Source organism: Phacochoerus africanus, chromosome 8 (genome assembly GCF_016906955.1).
Source record: "Phacochoerus africanus isolate WHEZ1 chromosome 8, ROS_Pafr_v1, whole genome shotgun sequence".
NCBI classification, from domain to species: Eukaryota; Metazoa; Chordata; class Mammalia; order Artiodactyla; family Suidae; genus Phacochoerus; species Phacochoerus africanus.
This window is the reverse complement of record NC_062551.1, coordinates 46,535,147-46,556,090: the sequence shown is the minus strand read 5'-3', so window position 1 is coordinate 46,556,090 and position 20,944 is coordinate 46,535,147. Positions and strand designations below refer to the sequence as shown.

Here is a 20,944-nt window from a genome sequence, read left to right as displayed (position 1 = left end):
AAAAAGATATATAACCAGATTTTTTAAATGAACAAAGAATTTAAATACACATTTCTCCAAAGAAGATACACAGATGACCAATAAGCACGTAAAGGTGTTTAACATCATTAGGAAAAAGCAAATCAAAATCACAATGACATACCACTTCAAACTCACCAGGATGAATTTAATATAAAAGATGGTGAGGGAGTTCCCGTCGTGGCACAGTGGTTAACGAATCCGACTAGGAACCATGAGGTTGCAGGTTCGGTCCCTGCCCTTGCTCAGTGGGTTAACGATCCGGCGTTGCCGTGAGCTGTGGTGTAGGTTGCAGACGCGGCTTGGATCCCGAGTTGCTGTGTCTCTGGCGTAGGCCGGTGGCTACAGCTCCGATTCAACCCTAGCCTGGGAACCTCCATATGCCGAGGGAGCGGCCCAAGAAATAGCAACAACGACAACAACAACAACAAAAAGACAAAAGACAAAAAAAAAAAAAGATGGTGAGAATGTGGAGAAAGTGGTTCTTTAATATATCTTTAGTGGAATTGTAAGATTATACAGCTTCTTTGGAAAAGAATTTGGCAGTTCTTTTGGAGTTCCCGTCGTGGCTCAGGGGTGACAAACCCGACTAGTATCAGTGAGGACTCGGGTTCGAACCCTGGCCTTGCTCAGTGGGTTAAGGATCTGGCATTGCCATGAGCTGTGGTGTAGGTCGAAGACGTGGGTCGGATCCCGAGTTGCTGTGGTGGCTGTGGTGTAGGCCAGCAGCTCTGATTCGACTCCTAGCCTGGGAACTTCCGTAAGTCACAGGTGCAGCCCTGAAAAGCAAAAAAAAAAAAAAAAAAAAAAAAGAAGAAGAAGAAGAATTTGACAGTTCCTCAAAATGATAAACATACTGTTACCATATGATCCAGCAATTCCACTCCTAGGTGTATATATCTAAGAGGATGTATGTCCACACAAAAACACTCTAGAATGTTCTTAGCATTATTCATAGTAACAGTAAGTGAAAACAATACAGATGTCCATCAACTGATGAATGGGGAAAAAAGTGGTATATTCACACTGTGGAATATTATTTAGCAACTAATAAGTGTAAAGAATTGATCCATGCTGCAACATATGTGAACCTTGAAACATTATGCTGTGGGAGAGAAGCCTATCACAGAAGACCACATATTGTATGATTCCATTTATATGAAAGGACTAGAATAAACATATTTGTAGCCACAAAGAGTAGATTAGCAGTTGCCTGGGTCTAGGGGAACAAGAGTGGGAAGTGATTGCTAGTGGGGATGCGGTTTGGTTTTTGGATAATGAGAATGTTTTAAAATTAGATGGTGGTGGTGGTTGAGCATCTCTGTGAATATACTAAAAACCACTCAGTTATACTTTTAAAAGGATGAATTTATGGAATGTGAGTTATATGTCAATGAAGGTATTATGAAAATAAACAAATATAAAGGAGTTCCCGTCATGGCTCAGTGGTTAACGAATCCAACTAGGAACCATGAGGTTGCGGGTTCGATCCCTGGCCTTGCTCAGTGGGTTGGGGATCTGGTGTTGCCGTGAGCTGTGGTGCGGGTTGCAGACGCACCTCGGATCCTGCGTTGCTGTGGCTCTGGCATAGGCTGGCGGCTGCAGCTCTGATTCAACCCCTGGCCTGGGATCCTCCATATGCTGCAGGAGCGGCCCAGAAAATGGCAAAAAGACAAAAAAAAAAAAAATATATATATATATGTGTGTGTGTGTGTATATATATATGTGTGTGTGTGTGTGTGTATATATATGTGTGTGTGTGTGTGACTATATATATATATATATATATATATATATATATATAGTCATGGAAGGGATCGGGTGCCATGAAAAGGGAAGGAAATATTTGTCTTAACCTAGTCATTTGAAAGCAGACCTCTTCTTATGGTTTTTTTTTTTTCCCCCTGTATTCTCAGGACTCTGCGTTTCTCCACAAGAAGAAGCCAGAGGAGGACTAATAATTTGCTGTTTTAAGCATGCCCCATGTGAGTTGGTATTTCTTCTTCCTTTCATCGGATAGTCTTAGTTTTGTAAGATATGAATATTCAGTATTCTTTTTTTTTTTTTTTGTCTTTTTAGAGTTGAATCTACAGCATGTGGAAGTTCCCAGACTAGGGGCTGAATCAGAGCTGCAGCTGCCAGCCATGTTATACCACAGCCACAGCAACTTGGGATCCAAGTTGCATCTTGATTTATTCCACAGCTCACAGCGATGCTGGATCCTTAACCCACTGAGTGAGACCAGGGATTGAACCCACATCCTCATGGATACTAGTCAGGTTCTTAGCCCACTGAGCTACAACAAGAACCCTCGAATATTCAATATTCTTATCTCCAGACTTTCTACCTTGGTAAGCCATCCAGATGGGCTCTCCTACTCACTCTCATTCTAGTTAATTCTAGTAAGTGGGAATGAGCCCCAGGCTTTCTTCAACTGCCTCTTTCTTCTCTAGCCATATTTAGGGGTCTCTTCTGCAAATTAGGAAATGTATTGAGGAAAGAGTAGAACCTCTCCTCTCAGAATATGGTTTGATAATTTCATCTTTCTCATTGTCCTTCATTTTCTGATTGCTTAGGACAGAAATAGGTGAGATCTTTGGTCTATGAGTCTTTTAAGATTAAAAATGTGATCAAATGCAGGGTTGAGAACAGAAACGGTATCATGTCAGTGAATACCAGGCAAAGTCCATTTTATTTTTTTGTTTTTTTGTTTTTTGTTTTTGTCGTTTCTAGGGCCGCACCTGTGGTATATGGAGGTTTCCAGGCTAGGGGTCTGATTGGAGCCGTAGCCACCAGCCTACACCACAGCTCACGGCAACGCCGGATCGTTAACCCACTGAGCGAGGCCAGGGATCGAACCCACATCCTCATGGTTCCTAGTCGGATTCATTAACCACTGAGCCACAATGGGAACTCTGCAAGGTACATTTTGAATTTGAATAGTGTGTGTAAGTCAAGGGCAACATCTGTGTGAATATAGCTCATCTTTCTGTGCTTTCTGTTGCTCAGAATAATCAGAGCGTGTGGTGAGCAATGATGAGTGGTCATGTGGTCAGCCGGGGTTAGATGGTTGAGAATTTAAGAAACAAAGCTGCAAAGGACATAAAAGAGTACAAACTAAATACCAGAAAATAAGAAAATGATTACAATCATAATATGGAATATTACATTGCTTATAAAAATAATATATATGAAAGGATTTGCCAGGACAAGGGAGAATATTATTGCTAAGTTATTCTGAGACTTGAGTTGGAAATAAATTCTTAAATTATATAGAAATCTTATTTTCTTTCTTTTTTTTTTGTCTTTTGTCTTTTTGTTGTTGTTGTTGTTGTTGTTGCTATTTCTTGGGCCGCTCCCACGGCACATGGAGGTTCCCAGGCTAGGGGTTGAATCGGAGCTGTAGCCACCGGCCTACGCCAGAGCCACAGCAACGCGGGATCCGAGCCGCGTCTGCAACCTACACCACAGCTCACGGCAACGCCAGATCATTAACCCACTGAGCAAGGGCAGGGACGGAACCTGCAACCTCATGGTTCCTAGTCAGATTCGTTAACCACTGCACCACGACGGGAACTCCCAGAAATCTTATTTTCTAAGATAAACATTTAAAAGACATTTGGAATGTGCCCATCAGGTTTTGTTTTTTTTTTTCTCCTTCCTTTCTTCCTTTGTCCTCTCCTTCTTCCCTGCCCCCACTTCTCCCCTCCCTTTCTTCCTTTCTTTTTGTTATTTTCATTTCTTTAAAGGGAAAAAGAGAGGCGGGAACTTGCAGCTTATTTGAGAATTTGCATGTGTTATGTGCTTGCACACAGTATTTCATTTAATCAGAAAACTCCACTTACCTGGCTTTTGCTCATTCCTGTGACTGTTTCCAAGAAGCTGAAGTCACAGGAATGTTGAGAGACTGTTTATATGCTCTCTATTTATCATACACATTTCCTTTCCATCCCTTAATCATATTGCAAGCTTCCACCTTCAACATATGTCCATTTTGGCCTATTTATGTCATACTTTTCTTCTCCCCTCATTACTTCTACAAAATATTTTTTTATTTTACTGTTCACCCTGGGTTTGTCATTTCAGAGGTTAGTGTTGTTCACGGATGTGGCCATAGACTTCTCTCAGGAGGAGTGGGAGTGCCTGGACTTGCAGCAGAAGGATTTGTACAGAGATGTGATGTTGGAGAACTACAGCAACCTGGTCTCACTGGGTAAGTTTGCTCCCAGTCATTCATTTTCAGTCATTGTGAAATTTGGAAAACCTTTCAAATGCCTTGCTGAATTTCGGACCCCTAGTCCCAAATAAATGTTTTGTGCCTCATAGACTTGGAAATGGACATCTCCTTGTGGCACCTTTATTTTCTCTGTTCTTCACATATCTTTCTTCTGCATCTCTCTGTAATTGACCTTCTTACTTGATGAACGGTGGACTCAGTTTTTTTTTTTTTGTCTTTTTGCTATTTCTTTGGGCCACTCCCACGGCATATGGAGGTTCCCAGGCTAGGGGTCGAATCAGAGCTGTAGCCCCCGGCCTACGCCAGAGCCACAGCAACACAGGATCCGAGCCATGTCTGCAACCTACACCACAGCTCACAGCAACGCCGGATTGTTAACCCACTGAGCAAGGGCAGGGACCGAACCCGCAACCTCATGGTTCCTAGTCGGATTCATTAACCACTGCGCCATGACGGGAACTCCTGGACTCAGTTTTAATTCTGGACAAGCAGAGCATAACGATATTCGTTTCCATTCATCCAAGCAGGATTTTCCATTTCTAAACCGGATGTGCTCTCCTTACTGGAGCAAGGGAAAGAGCCTTGGAAGGTTGTGCAGGATGTGACGAGTGGTCAGAGCCCAGGTGAGTAAAAAATGATCAGGCAAAGGGAGGCCGTTTTAGGTAAAAGTCAGATTGCTCAATCAGTTGGCCACAGCTTTGAGTTATTAACTCAGAAGTAAATCCCAACCAAGGCCTTTTACACCAAGACCTGTGGAATCAAATCCTGAGCCCTGGAGGGCAAAACTGTTTAAGCATCAGTTACCAAGAGAAACCCCTTCTTTGCTTAATTTACCATTTCCCTGATTTTCTTTCATGTCCCCCTGTTTTTTCAAATAGGGTATAGCCCTCTTTCTTTTCCAGTGATAACCATTTTGTATTTTTGATCTGGTGAAATCTATACGAGCCTTTATCCAACAAATATTTTAAATACCCGCTATATTCTAGGTAGTGAAAATATAGCTGTAAACAGGAAAAATCCCTACCTACATGGATCTTTCCTATCAGAAGAAATAATATCAAATAAGAATATACAGAGAATTATGAGTGTTATGAAGCAAAACGAAAAGCATAGAGAATCATGAAGTAATCAGGGAAGTATTTTCATTAGAAAATGTCCTTAGGTTTGAAAGGGACATGAATAAAGTGCTGGAGCAATTCATGCAAATTCTCAAAGAAGAGAAGAGCATTTTAAGGCAGAGGGATTAGCAATTACAGAGAAACTGAGGTAGAAATGAATTTGTTGCTTTTGAGGATCAGCAGATAAACAAGTGTGGGCTCAGGTGAAATGAGAGAGAACAGAAATAGAAGAAAGTAATGTATCAGTATAGATTCATCAATTTTAACAAATGTACCACACCAATAAAAGATATTAAGTTATTGATAATAAGAGAATGGGGGGGTGCAAAGAAAGGGGGCATGTGGGACCTTTCTGGACTTTGTCGATTTTTCTGTAAACCTAAAACTACTTTAAGAGATAGTCTTATTTAAAAAATGAAAGATACACTATAGCATGGGTCTATACCAATTCTTCCAATTCAAATTCTGAACTGTAGGGTTTCTTTTTAACCCTTTTTAAGGTCATGAAGCTGCATCTGTTTTCTCCCATGCCAGGAGTCCCAGTTATCAGGGACAATAAGAATGATGCAATTATAATATCAGATAATTATGTATTTTAGCCCACATTGTCTAGGAACCCTCCAACATAAGAAGATCAACAGTACCAGTAACAATATGATTACTCAGAACACTTTGAAATAATCGTTTTATCAGTTTTTGTTCCCCGCATAGAATATATCTCACAATCAAATTTCTATGTTTGAAAGTTATTTGAAGTAGTTTCCTTGTATGGCTATGCCACCAGTTGTACAGTTGTAAATACTGGTTCTTTTTTTTGTCTTTTTAGTGCTGCTCCCACGGCATATGGAGGTTCCTAGGCTAGGGGTCTAATCGGAACTGTTGCTGCTGGCCTACACCAGAGCCACAGCAACTCTGGATCCAAGCCACATCTGCAACCTGCACCACAGCTCATGGCCACATCAGATCCTTAACCCATTGAGCGAGGCCAGGGATCGAACCTGCAACCTCATGGTTCCTAGTTGGATTCGTTAACCACTGAGCCATGATGGGAACTCCACTGGTTCTTTTTTTTTTTTTTTTTTGTCTTTTTGCTATTTCTTGGGCCACTCCCTTGGCATATGGAGGTTCCCAGGCTAGGGGTCTAATCAGAGCTGTAGCTGCCGCCAGCCTACGCCGGAGCCACAGCAACTTGGGACCCGAGCCGCGTCTGCAACCTACACCACAGCTCACGGCAACGCCGGATCCTTAACCCACTGAGCAAGGGCAGGGACCGAACCCGCAACCTCATGGTTCCTAGTCGGATTCGTTAACCACTGCGCCACGACGGGATCTCCCACTGGTTCTTTTTTAAATCATTTTCAAATTTTAAGCTATGCTTGCTTTCTTTCTCTTTTTTAAAATTTATTTTTCTATGTTAATTTTTTAAAATTTTAATATAATTTAATTTAATTTTATGAAAAATATCTTCATTAGAAGAACTACACAGCAAAACAGAGCTGGAAGGTAGTAGGAGTGGATGATATGGAAAAACATAACGAAAAAGCCGCCCAAGCATGGTTTCCTGCTGTGCAGGAGAGTGATTTGGCCCTTACCTCACCTGTCTTTCCTGATTCAAAGAAACCTGCTCCTAGCAGGGCTGGGCTCAGAGAACCCCATTTTCCAACAAAAACTTGGGAAAAGTTAGAGTTTCCAGTGGGAGTATGGAAAGGGTTGTATAGTTCTTAGGGTTTCAGGATACAAAAGACAGTTTGGAGAAAGGAGAGACGTTACAGCCCTTTGTTCCAGTGTCCCCAGGCTCATCCCTCATTATTTGTTGATGCCAAAGAGACGAACGCCGTGGAATTGGGGCAACTTAGGCAGCAGTACACTGAGCAATGAGGCTGTGTTGATGAGGAAGTGAGCAGCATCATACTTGGTGTAGAAACTTGCCGGGAGGTAGACTACAATAGGAGAGATGCTGAGGAATTTGCGAGAAGAGGTAAATTGGAGCCCGAAGTCCATCTGTTCCCAGCATGTAAGTAGCCAAGCCTTTCCTTGGTTGGGGGTCCCATAAGTGTGTCCCTTTCGTGGTATGTAGGAAAACATACATAGCCAAGTTATGGATGACATTGGTCTCAGGGCCCAGACAACAGGAATGCTGAAGAAGAGGATGCTGAGTAGAACCATGTGCAGCAGTCCTACCAAGATGATGTAGGTCAGCTATTCATCACTCAAGTGTTGGGGTTTACTTCACTGTGTGCCACCCCCACATTCATCCTACCAGTTTTGGAAACCTGTCCGGCTCGGGGCACTCTTCTTCCTCCTACACCTGCGGTCTCCAGGAAGCTCTTTCTCTCTCTTTTTTTTTTAGGGGCTGCACCCGTGATATGTGGAAGTTCCCAGGCTAGGTGTTGAATCGGAGCCGTAGCTGACAGCCACAGCCACAGCAATGCAGGATCTGAGTGGCATCTGCAGTCTACACTGTAATTCACGGCAACGCCAGATCCTTAACCCACTGAGCGAGGCCAGGGATCGAACCCGCAACCTCATGGTTTATCACCTTATGGTTGAGAAAGTTTTCCCCATTCCTAGGTTATAGAAGAAGTTACCCAAGTTTTATTCTAGCTATTTGTGTCTTTTCATTTCTATAAGTAAGGATGACTGATCTATTTGGAATTTATCCTCCTGTATGGTCTAAGGAATTAATGCAGTTTCATCTTTTTGATGATATATTTATCCTTATGTTTATCACTTTCATTTATTTAAGAGTCCATCTTTTCCATACTGCTTTTAGCTGCTACCTTTATTGTATGCTAAATTTGCATTTGTAACTGTGTCTGTTTCTGGATGTTTTTCTGTTCCACTGGATCCATTGACATCTTATGAGTATGATATTTATTTTGAGTCTACTGTTTCTTAGAAGTTTCATTTTTCCAGAAATATGAAAATAGCTTTTGTTTACTTTCTTGTTGTCTTACAGAGTGGGAATCCAGGTGTGAAACCAGGAAGCTGTCTTCAAAAGGAGAAATTTATGAACTAGAAGAATCTCAGTGGGAGATAATAGAACAACTTACAAGCCATAAGTACAAGTGCAAAAGTTTTCAAGATAATCGGGAATGCAGAGACCAGTTTGAAAGCCAATTAGGAAATAAAGAAGGACTTTTTAGACGACTAGTAATCTATGAAGAAATGCCTGATTTTAGTCAGACCACATCCCTGACGTTACACCAGAGATTTCATTCAACTGAGAAATGCTGTGAATGTGAAGCATGCAGAAAATACTTTATCCATGGCTTTCAACAGAGTGACTATCAGAAAAATCATTCTGATGAAAAATTCTATGAATGTGAAGAATGTGGAAAGGCCTTTATACAAGGCACACAACTTACTTACCATCAGAGGATTCATGTTGCTAAGAAAACTTATGAATGTAAAGATTGTGAGAAAGCCTTTATTTGTGCTTCGCAACTTACTTATCATCAAAGAATTCACACTGGAGAGAAACCTTATGAATGTAAAGAATGTGGGAAGGCCTTTATTCGTAGTTCTCATCTTACTCAGCATCAAAGAATTCATACTGGTGAAAGACCCTATGAATGTAACGAATGTGGGAAGGCCTTTTTTCAGGGATCACAGCTTACTTACCATCAGAGAGTTCATACTGCAGAGAAACCCTATCAATGTAAGGAATGTGGAAAGGCTTTTATTCGTGGCTCTCAACTTACTGAACATCAGAGAATTCATACTGGTGAGAAACCCTATGAATGTAAGAAATGTGGGAAAGCCTTTAGTTATGGTTCACAGCTTACTCTACATCATAGACTTCATACTGGTGAAAAACCCTATAAATGCAAAGATTGTGATATGTCCTTTATTCGTGGCTCACAACTTACTGAACATCAGAGAATCCATACAGGTAAGAAACCACATGAATGTAAGCAATGTGGAAAGGCCTTTAACTATGGCTCACAGCTTATTCGACATCAGAGGATTCATACTGGTGAGAAACCTTATGAATGTCAACAATGTGGGAAATCATTTATTCGTGGCTCACAACTTATTGAACATCAAAAAATTCACACGGGTGAAAAACCCTTTGAATGTAAGGAATGCGGGAAAGCCTTTATTCGTGGCTCACATCTTACCCAGCATCAGAGGATTCATACTGGTGAAAAACCCTATGAATGTAAACAATGTGGGAAGGCCTTTATTTATGGCTCACAGCTTTCTCAACATCAGAGAATTCATACAGGTGAGAATCCCTATGAATGTAAGCAATGTGGGAAGATCTTTATTTGTGCCTCACAGCTTAATCTACATCAGATTTTTCATACTGGTAGAAAACCATATGAATGTAAGGAATGTGGTAAGACTTTTATTCGTGGCTCACAACTAACTTACCATCAAAGAGTTCATACTGGTGAGAAGCCATATGAATGTAGTGAATGTGGGAAGGCCTTTATTCGTGGTTCACATCTTACTCAGCATCAGAGAATTCATACTGGTGAAAAACCATACAAATGTAATGAATGCGGGAAGGCCTTTAATCGTGGATCACAACTTACTCAACATCAGAGAATTCATTCTGGTGAGAAGCCGTATAAATGTAATGAATGTAGTAAGAACTTTAGACGTCATTCACACCTTACTCAACATCAAAAACTTCATGATGGAGAAAAACTATATGAAAAAAATAATTTAGTAAATCCTTTACCTGTTTGTCCATGACATTCAGTTTTGGAATATCAGAAAGTTCAGATTATCAATGTGGGAATCCTTTTTCACTTTCACTCATAAGTAACTCACCTTCAGAGAATCCACAGTGAAGAAAGGCTAGATTAACATAAATGCAGAAAAAATAAATGCAGAATTACTTTCCCTCATATTTTAGTCCTTGTTATACATTAATGAATTCATAAGAGAACTGTCCTCAAATGTAGGGTTCTCTTCTTCAGCATCATTCAGCATCATCTGAGTTCCACCATTTACTACGTGGGTGTTCCTTTGGAAAAGTTACTCAACCCATTTGTTTTAGTATCATCCTTTATAAAACATTAATATATATTTCATCATAGTATCCTGCAGTTTAAAACTTAAGTACATGTAAAGTCTTAAGGAAACATGTATTGCATCGTTAATGCTTTAAAATGTTAGCTCTCATTGTAAAGATTTTTATTTAGTGTTTTAATCATACTATTGCAGACTTTACAAATATAGTACGTAAGATAAATTTTTCATCACTTTTTTTTTTTGTCTTTTTAGGGCCACACCCACGACATATGGAGGTTCCCAGGCTAGGGGTCGAATTCCAGGCCCACATCACAGGCAAACACAAGATCCGAGCCACGTTTGCAAACTACACCACAGCTCATGGCAACACTGGATCCTTAACCCACTGAGCAAGGTCAGGGATCAAACCCACATCCTCATGGATACTAGTCGGGTTTATTAACCACTGAGCTACGATGGGAACTCCAATCTTTTCATCTCTCTTACTAAGCATTAGAGAAATCATCTTGGAACAAAACATTCTAATAATAATTTATGTGAGATTATACCTTCTTCTGAATCAAAATTACTACTAAAAGGAAACCCTAAGGAAACAAAAATAAGTGTTTTGGCTGTTACAAATAAAGCTGCTTGTGAACATTTGGTATAAATTTGAGTGAGCATAAAATCCCATTTCTCTGATATAAATGTCTAAGTAGTTTCTGGGTTATACAGTAAATGAACTTTTCTCATTTAAGAAATAGAGAAATCATGTTCCAGGTATCTTTTCCATTTTCCATTTCTACCAGGAACAGAAGTGACCCAGCTTTTCTGCATCTCTCCCAGCATTTGGTTTTGTCACCACTTTTTATCTTAGCAATTGTGATAGGTGTGTAATAATATCGCTTTGTGGGTTTAATTTCCATTTCTGTCGTGGCTGATGATGGTGAACATCTTTTATGTGCTTATTTGCCATACCTCCATTGTGGTGAAATGACTATGTCTTTTACTCCTTCATTTTTGAGTTGTACCTTTTTTTTTAACTGTTGGATTTTGAAAGAGTGCTTTCTTTATTCTAGGTGATACTAGTTCTTTGTTGGAGATATGGTTTGCAAAATTTTCTCTCAGTGCATAGCTTATCTTTTCATCCTTTTTTTTTTTTTTTGTCTTTTTAGGGCCACACCCACAACATATGGAGGTTCCCAGGCTAGGGGTCTAATCAGAGCTACAGCTGCCAGCCTATACCACAGCCACAGCAACTCCAGATCCGAATTGTGTCTGCGATCTACACCACAGCTCATGGCAATGCTGGATCCTTAACCCACTGAGTGAGGCCAGGGATTGAACCCAAAATGTCATGGTTCCCAGTCAGATTCGTTTCTGCTGCACCACGACAGGAGCTCCCCTCTTTTCATCCTTTTAGCAGGGTCTTTTGAGGAGCAAAAGTTTTTCGATAAGGTCTAGCTTGTTAATTTTTCCTTTTATGGATCTTGCTTTTGGTGTCCAATCTAAGGACTCCCTGTCTAGCTCCAGTTCCCAAAGATATTCTAGTTTCTAACTGAAGTTTTCATGGTTTTATGTTTTCCCTTTAAATGTCTAATCCATTCTGAGTTAATTTTTGCATCCATTATGAGCTTTAGCTTCATGTTTTCTTGTTTGTTTTCTTTGGCTTATGGGTGTCTGGGTGCTCCAGTACCATTTGTCGAAAAGGCTAACTTCCTCTGTTGAATTGCTTTGTGCCTTTATATTTGTGTCTGCCTATTTCTGAGTTTTCTGTTCTCTTCCATTGACCTATATGTCTGTCCCTCCTCCAATACCACACTGTCTTGGTTACTGTTTACTGTCAGTCTATAGGATGTCTTAATTTTGGGTAGAGTGATTCCTCTCATTTTATCCTTTTAAAAATTGACTTAACTATTCTATGGGTTCCCTGGTGGCCTAGTGGTTAAAGATTCAGTGTTGTCACTGCTGTGGCTTGGGTTCAGTCCTTGGCCCAGGAATTTCCACATGCTGTGGGCATGGCCAAAAAAGTTTAAAAAATAAATGCCGAAAAATTAATGAATTTGACTTAACTCTTCTAGATCTTTTGCCATTTCATTTAAATTCTATAATAAGCTTACACACACACACGTGTGTGTGTGTGTGTGTGTATAAATTTGTTGAACTTTTAATAGAATTTTAATTTGCAGATAACTGTCATATTTTACTATCTGATTCTTCCAATCCATGAACATGATATATCTTTCCATTTTTAGGTCTTCATTGTGGGTTTAATTATGTTTCTAAAATATTCTATTCCTAACTCTCAGTACCCGTGACTGCGACCTATTTGGAAATAGAGAATTTGCCGAGGTAATCAAATTAAGGTGAGTATCCTGCATAAGGATTCTCTAATGACTGGTATCCTTATAAGAAGAGGGAAATGTGGACACAAACACAGGGAAAGCTGTTGTGAAATCAGAGGCAAGGTTGGAATGATCCATCTGCAGGCCCAAGAAACACCAAGGATTACTGGTAACCACCAAAAACTGGAAGGGGCAAGAAGGGATCATCCCCTAGAGCCTTTAGAGAAAGGCTGGCCCTGCCAATACCTTAACTTTGGTCTTCTAACCCTCAGAACTGTGAGAAAAGAGTTCAGTTGTTTTAAACTAAATTTGTGGTAATTTGTTATGGCAGCCCTAGAAAACTAATATGGCCTTCCTTGATTTCTCTTATTAGGAGTTGTAATTTTTCGCATACAGATCTCACTGGTAATTTATAAGAATGCATCTAAGTGTTTCTTTTTCTTTTTTTCTTTTTTTGTCTTTTTTGCCATTTCTTGGGCCACTCCCGCAGCACATGGAGGTTCCCAGGCTAGGGGTCGAATCGGAGCTGTAGCCGCCCGGCCTACGCCAGAGCCTCAGCAACACGGGATCCGAGCCGCGTTTTCAACCTACACCACAGCTCACGGCAATGCCGGATCCTTAACCCACTGAGCAAGGCCAGGGACCGAACCTGCAACCTCATGGTTCCTTGTCGGATTTGTTAACCACTGGAGCCACCATGGGAACTCCCTAAGTGTTTCATTTTCTTTGGAAAATTTGTAAATGGTGTTGTGTTTTTGTTTTTAATCTATTCAACACTAGTATACACAAATTATATATGTACATATTCATATGTACAGAATAATATACAAATTGTATAATTCTACCAAAAATAGATATCAGTATAATTTGTATATACAAATTTATATATTTGTGTATACAAATATAATTGTATTTATTATATTTGTTCTTTACAAATAACTTGTTCATTGATCTTGTAATCTGTGACCTTGCTGCAGAACTCAGTAATTGGTTTTGGAAGGTATTTTTCTTAAGTACATTCTTTAGGATTTTCTGCATAGACAATCATGTCAGCTATAAACAGGGACAGTTTTTTTCTTCTGTTCTGTCTTTTATTTAGCTTGACTTATTATAGTGGCTGTAACTTTCAGTGCTGCTTTGAATAACAATGGTGAGAGCATACATCCTTGCTTTATTTCTGATCTTAGGGGGAAATATTCAGTCTTTCACCACTAACTATGATGTTAGCTATAGGTTTCATGTAGATGCTCTTATTTAAATTGAAAGAGGAGCTTCCTGTTGTGGCTCAGTGGAAACAAATCTGACTAGTATCCATGAGGACGCAGGTTTGGTCCCTGGCCTCACTCAGTGGGTTAAGGATCCAGCATTGCTGTGAGCTGTGGTGTAGGTCCCAGACATGGTTTGGATCTGGTGTTGCTGTGGCTGTGGTGTAGGCCATCGGCTACAACTCCACTTTGACCCCTAACCTGAGAACCTCCATGTGCACAGGTGTGATCCTAAAAAGACAAAAATAAATAAATAAATTGAAAAGCGTTCCCTTCTGTTCCTAACTCCCTGAGAGGTTCTTCTCTTAGTCATGAATGGATATTGGATTTTATCAAATACTTTTTCTGCAGCAGTTGAAATTTTTCTGAAGTAGCTGATTATAGCATTTTCTTCTTCAACCTGTTAATACAGTGTATTACATTAAATTGTTTAATGTCAAACCTATCTTGTATACTGAAATAAATCCCACTCAGTCATGTTGTACAATTTCCTTGTTGGATTTAATTTGCTAACATTTTGATGAGGATTTTTGTGTCTGAAATTATGAAAGATATTTTTTTTCCCCTAGTCTTTATCTCATTTTGCTAATACTGGCCAGTGTAGGAATGGCCTCCTGAGTTGAGAAGCACTCCTTCTCTTTTCTGGAAAAAGTTGTATAAAATTTGTGTTCATTCTTCAAATGTTTGTGAAAAATTGCCAGTGGAGCCACCTGGCCCTGAAGATTTCTTTTGGGGGAGCTTTATAATATAAATTGTTTCTTTAACAGTTATTTAGCTGTTTGGGATATCTGTCTCATCTTTGTTGAGAGTCAGTAGTTTATGTTTTTTGAGAAATTTAGACGGATTAGTTCTACACTTGAAATTTCTCAACACTTTGGCCCCTAATAAAATTTTTGAAGCTCATTCTGTGGAGCTGGTAGCATAGCCTTAGTGTCAAAATAAAACAAGAGCAGATAATAATAGATAATAGCTATAAATGATAATAGATGTAAATGCTCTAAGTAAAATAGAACATCTAACATACAATTAAAAGAATACAAAGTAATACCACTTATGTCTAAGATTTCTCTTTTCTAGGTTAAATACAACTCCAGAGCTTAGAAATTATATTTCTAAGACATGTTTATGATGGAAAAATGATTTGATGCCACCTCAAGTCATTTGCAGTCTCTTAGTGTTTGGTTTTGGGACATGATGTGTTCTTCAAGCTTCTTTGAGGGTGACCCAAATGGAGAAATAGTTTACATCACTCTCCAATATATAGAAAATGTGAATAAAAATTTCATATAGTGCTGTTACTTAGAGAAGTTCATTGAAAACACATTTTGGCTGAATGATTATAGTCAAGTTTTAAAATTATTATTTGGCGGCGCTCCTGTCATGGCTCAGTAGTTAACAAATCTGACTAGGAACCAGGGGGTTGCCAGTTTGATCCCTGGCCTCACTCAGTGGGTTAAGGATCCGGCGTTGCCGTGAGCTGTGGTGGTGTAGGTCGGCAGCTACAGCTCCAATTGGACCCCTAGCCTTGGAATCTCCATGTGCCGTGGGAGCGGCCCTATAAAAGGCAAATAGACAAAAATATATATGTATATTTGGCTTAAGACAAATGCACCAAAATAAAAACAAAAATAAAATTTTCTGGTATGCAAAAATAAATCTGAAATTTCTTTTATGTTAGATTCTGTTAACTGATTTCAGGGTTTTTATTCTTGAAATTTTGAGCGTTTTTTTCTCTCAGGGAAGGAACGCTTTTTTTTTTTTTTTTGTCTTTTTGTTGTTGTTGTTGTTGTTGTTGTTGCTATTTCTTGGGCCGCTCCCGCGGCACATGGAGGTTCCCAGGCTAGGGGTTGAATCGGAGCTGTAGCCACCGCCCTACGCCAGAGTCACAGCAACGCGGGATCCGAGCCACGTCTGCAACCTACACCACAGCTCACGGCAACACCGGATCGTTAACCCACTGAGCAAGGGCAGGGACCAAACCCTCAACCTCATGGTTCCTAGTCGGATTCGTTAACCACTGCGCCACGACGGGAACTCCGATTTTTTTTTTTTTTTTAAGGTGTAACTGTTATAAACGTTATTTTAGTTTCAGGTATACAACATGATTATTCAGTATTTGTATACATTGCAAAATAATCACAATAAGTCTAGTTATCATATGTCACCATAAGTAGTTACAGAATTTTTTTTCCTTGTGATGAAAACTTTTAAGATTTACTTTCTTAAAAAGAAAGTAAAGAGTTTGCTTCATGGCTCAGCAATGACAAATCTGACTAGTATCCATGAGGACGTGGGTTTGATCCCTGGCCTCACTGAGTGTGTTAAGGATCTGGCATTGCCATAAGCTGTGGTGTAGGTCACAGACACGGCTTGGATCCATGTTGCTGTGGCTGTGGTGTAGGCTGGCAGCTGTAGGTCTGATTTGACCGGAATTTCCATGTGCCGCAAGTGTGGCCCTAAAAATCCAAAAAAAAAAAAAAAAGATTTACTTTCTTAGCAACCTTCAAATATGTAATACAGTATTACTCAGTGTAGTTACTATGGTAAGTATGCTAAGTGTTTATCCCCATGACTCACTACTTTATAACTAAAGTTTGTACCTTTTGACACCCATCACTCATTTCACCCATCACCAATCTTACCTGTTCTCTATGACTTTGGTGGAGTTTTTTTTTTTAGATTCCACATGTAAGATCATATGACATTTGTCTCTTGTTTCGCATTAGCATTATAAAGCACTTTATTTGATTTTTCATTGTTCACACTATCAATGCTAGTATCCCAACAGTTCTCAAACACTTAAATTTATGATTTAATCTGTTGATTTACATATTCATTGGCCCTAAAAAGATAAATTCTAAAGTTATCTAGCCAAGACACACTTCCTTAATATTTTTATTAACTGTTATCTTACTGTTTAACAAAATTTAAAATATCAATATGTATAATTTAGATACACTGTGATTTGCCAAATTTAGGGAGGTTCCCAGGCTAGGGATCAAACTGGAGCTATAGCCGCAGGCCTATGCCACAGCCACAGCAACACTGGATCTGAGCCTCGTCTGCGACCTACACCACAACTCAAGGCAATGCCGGATCCTTAACCCACTGAGCGAGGCCAGGGATCGAACCGTTAACCTCATGGTTACTAGTCGGGTTCGTTAACCGCTGAGCCAGAGGGGGAACTCCAAATTTGTATTTTTATACACACATTATTTTCACATATGACTGAATTGCCCTTGTGAAATTACATAATGCATTTCCCCCAAAACAGGAAATTATGACAACTAAACATGATGGGGAAAAAAAATCTCCTGATTTGATAAACTAACATGTTAAAACTTGTGAATACCTTTCCATAGGTTTCTTTATGTTTAAATGTACATTTTTGTAGGTGGTTGTTTGCAGGTATTTTGCATATTTAAACAGGATCATTGCATGGACCTCAGTCTGCCGCTTTTCCTATATAATACATCATAGACGTCTTTCCAGGTACATATTTTCATATTGGTAGCTGCAGAATACAACATATATATGTATATAGAAGTAACACATGTTGAAATTGTTCCTCTCTTGATGACCATTCATGATTCCAGTTCTCTGCTATTTCAAACACTTGTCCATAAACATTTTTATACACAAATAATTGTGTATTTCTGTAAGATAAGATTCTTTTACATCCGATTTGTGAATCAGAGTATTTTTATTGCAATAGTAACTGATTATTTTCCAAATACAGTATATTCAGTCTTGTTAACAGTGTGATGAGGCGTTCCCGTCGTGGCTCAATGGTTCTGTAGCTCCGATTCAACCCCTAGCCTGGGAACCTCCATATGCCGCAGAAGCGGCCCTAGAAAAGGCAAAAGGACAAACAAACAAACAAACAAACAAAAACAGTGTGATGAATTGCACATTTCCCCACAGTCTAAAGAGCACTTGGTGCTCTTTGTCAGCCTTACTGATGAAAAAAATAGGTCATTAATTTGAATTTGTTTAAATAATAGGTGGATTTTTTTTCACTTGCTTACTGGCCATCTGAATTTTCTGTAAACAACCTGTTGATAGCTTTTGCTCTGTTTCTATTATATTAGTTTTTCCTTTCATTAATCTGTGGAGGTTTTTGTGTGTTTGTGGCTACAAAAATAATTTTTGCGTTACAAAAATAATTTCTCAGTCTAGCTTTTGTATTTTTTAATTTTTATTTTATATTGGAGTATATATTATGAATCAATGTTAAATTTCTTATGTGTATTCATATTAAATATACATAATGTTGAGTTTACTCAAAAATATTGAGCAAAAACCAAAAATATGTAAATAGATATAGAGATTAAGAAGATGGTGCAAAATATTCAGAACTGGTGAATCTAGATAAATGCTATAGAGTGTATATCATTAATATTCTTTTGCTTTTCCTGTAGCTTTAAATTTTTTTAAATAAAAACTTAGGAAGGAGTTCCCATCATGGCTCAGCAGAAATGAATCTGACTAGTATCCATGAGGACACAGGTTCCATCCCTGGCCCCGTTCAGTGGGTTAAGGATCCGGCGCTGCCGTGAGTGGTGGTGTAGGTTGCAGACGCGGCTGGGATCTGGCCTTGCTGTGGCTGTGGTGTAGGCTGGCGGCTACAGCTCTGATTGGACTTCTAGCCTGGGAATCTCCATATGCCGTAGGTTCGGCTCCCAAAAGACCAAAAAACAAAAAACAGAAAAACGACTTAGGGAAAAATAATTATAAAAATACTGGAGTGCCTTAAATACTTTCCAAATACTTTCCTGGGATCAGTGATTAAATGTCTGACTTATATGTACTGATATAAACCTAATCTTTTGGCAGGTCAAAATCATTTGCCAGCATTAACAAGGAGTTTCAAAGAAAATGACCCAATGTGAGTAAGAGAATATACTTACCGGTACTAATCAAAAGGCAGCCACTACCACAGGGCTTTAGTTGCTGGCCTGAGAGATAAACCTTAAGGGTCTACAAGGCCAGAATAAGCCATGACCTAAATCTGAAATTGCCAGCTAATAAACAAACAAGGCACCTGGGGCCTATGAAAAACTATTGCCTGAGTATTCCTTTCTCTCTGCAGTCTTCTGCATGTTCTGGATTTTGCTACTTCCACAGAGGTTAGGTTCCTTGTTCATTTTCTTGCTCCAAACCTTCATCTTTCTTTTAAATTTTAAAATTAAAACCTAAATACATGAATGATATGGTTTCCTTGTAAAGAAAAAAAGAGATTATCAGCAATGCTTAAAGTCCCCTTTGACACTTCTCCCTCCTAACTGCAATTCCTCTCTTCTAGCCTCAAAGGTTACCGTTGACACGAGTTATATCCTTCCATAAAGTCTTTACTGTTTTTTTGGCCACTCGCACGGGATGTGGATGTTCTCTGGCCAGGGATCAAACTTGCGCTACAGTTGTGGCCCGGAGTACAGCTGCCACAATGCAGGATCTTTAACCCGCTGCACCACAAGGGAACGTCTTACTATATTTTTATATTAAGTATATACCATAGTATGATTTAAAAAAAAGTCCTCTTTAGCTCCTGCAGTCTGTATATCTATTGGTCTTAACTTTTGGGAGGTCAAAATACCTCTATGAATTTGCTAAAACTGCCTATACTTTCTCTAAAAGGAAAAAAATTACATTTATCCATACATAGAAAATGTCACAAATTTAATATACAACAAGAAGCCCATCTTGTGGACTCTATTCATCTCAGATTAACATCCTTGTTTTTCACTTTTAAACAATACCCTCCTTTTTCTTGCAAGCAATCATTACCACTATCAAAAGTCAAAAAAGAGAAAACTCAAAATCAAACAGACGTGGTTTGAGATCAGTGCATGCAATCAAATTTAAAACTAGAATGGTTACTTCAAAAACAAAACAAAACAAAAAACCAATCTACGTCTCCCATGTATACTATGACAAAATGCTCCAGTTTCACAACTTGACCCACTCTAAGAGCAATCTGACCATCTTTGTTTTACATAGCTGTACTGGATGAAGCACAGTTCATTATCTGAACATTCTCTTGAGTAGCAGCCACCAAACTTGCTACTCCACTCACATTATTGAGAGGAGATCAAAGTATTTGGTAAATGATCCTGAAAATCAGACAAGTTTTATTAATTTTTTCCCCCAAAGGAGTGGTGAAATGACAGCTCTATTTTCTTTGTGTTGTAAGTTCATAAGTTTGCGATTTTTTTTTTTTTGGAAGTCCATGAGATTTTGAAATGAAGACAAGGCCAAGCTTACCAACAGACCTATAGCCTTAAGCTCTTTTTTCTCTGTGAGCCAAGGTATGCTCAGAAAATAGGGACAATGGTTTGACCTAGAATTCAGGAAATCTGACTAATGCTGGACTCTACTAAAATTCACTCTGCTTATGTATAAAGTTATTTCATTGTTTTATTAGTTGATGGTCTCTCAACCTTACCCAATAATGTCCCCTTAATAGTAGAAAAGAATGAATGCCCACTTTGAAGGGCAATGGCAGAGGAAAATGCAGTTACTCTAGGGATGCCTTAGACATTACCTTGCTTAAAAAACAAAACTGATGATTTGCATTCTTTCCATAGTACATATATTTGATCCAACTGAAAAACCGTGTCTAAATCATTTGCCGGATGAACTGATAATCTTCTCCAGGCCATCAAGTTAGTGTACAGGAAGAAATATACAGTCACATATATGCTCTCTTGTTAGTCAGACGCCTACAGACACCCTGGAAATGTAGCCAAGAGATAAGTACATTTATATAACACAATCACCACCACCAGTCACGCAACCACAATCAATTATGAACACAAAACAAACCACAAACTGCAGAGGCCGCTTACTCTGGCAGACAATCCCACACTGTTATAAAATGTTACTACCACGCAGCTTCAAGTACGAGTCACCTCACGCCCAACAGCATGTAGCACATGCAATCACACACAGGTAGATATGTAACCATCCACTTGGCCACCGAGGGACTCAGTC

General features: G+C 39.2%; 1 protein-coding gene and 1 pseudogene across 1 annotated transcript in view; one reads left to right on the top strand and one right to left on the bottom strand.

The window, feature by feature from the left end:
- Positions 1-10,235, top strand: part of LOC125133198 (zinc finger protein 420-like) — a 71,621-nt gene extending 61,386 nt beyond the window's left edge. The window contains exons 7-10 of the mRNA XM_047791325.1: positions 1,994-2,003; positions 4,105-4,231; positions 4,780-4,878; positions 8,333-10,235. Coding sequence (XP_047647281.1) covers positions 1,994-2,003; positions 4,105-4,231; positions 4,780-4,878; positions 8,333-10,080 — 1,984 coding nt within the window. The 3' untranslated portion in view covers positions 10,081-10,235. The remainder of the gene's footprint in view (positions 1-1,993; positions 2,004-4,104; positions 4,232-4,779; positions 4,879-8,332) is intronic.
- On the bottom strand, positions 7,180-7,628 carry LOC125134220 (ORM1-like protein 2; annotated as a pseudogene).
- Positions 10,236-20,944: the final 10,709 nt, after the last annotated feature.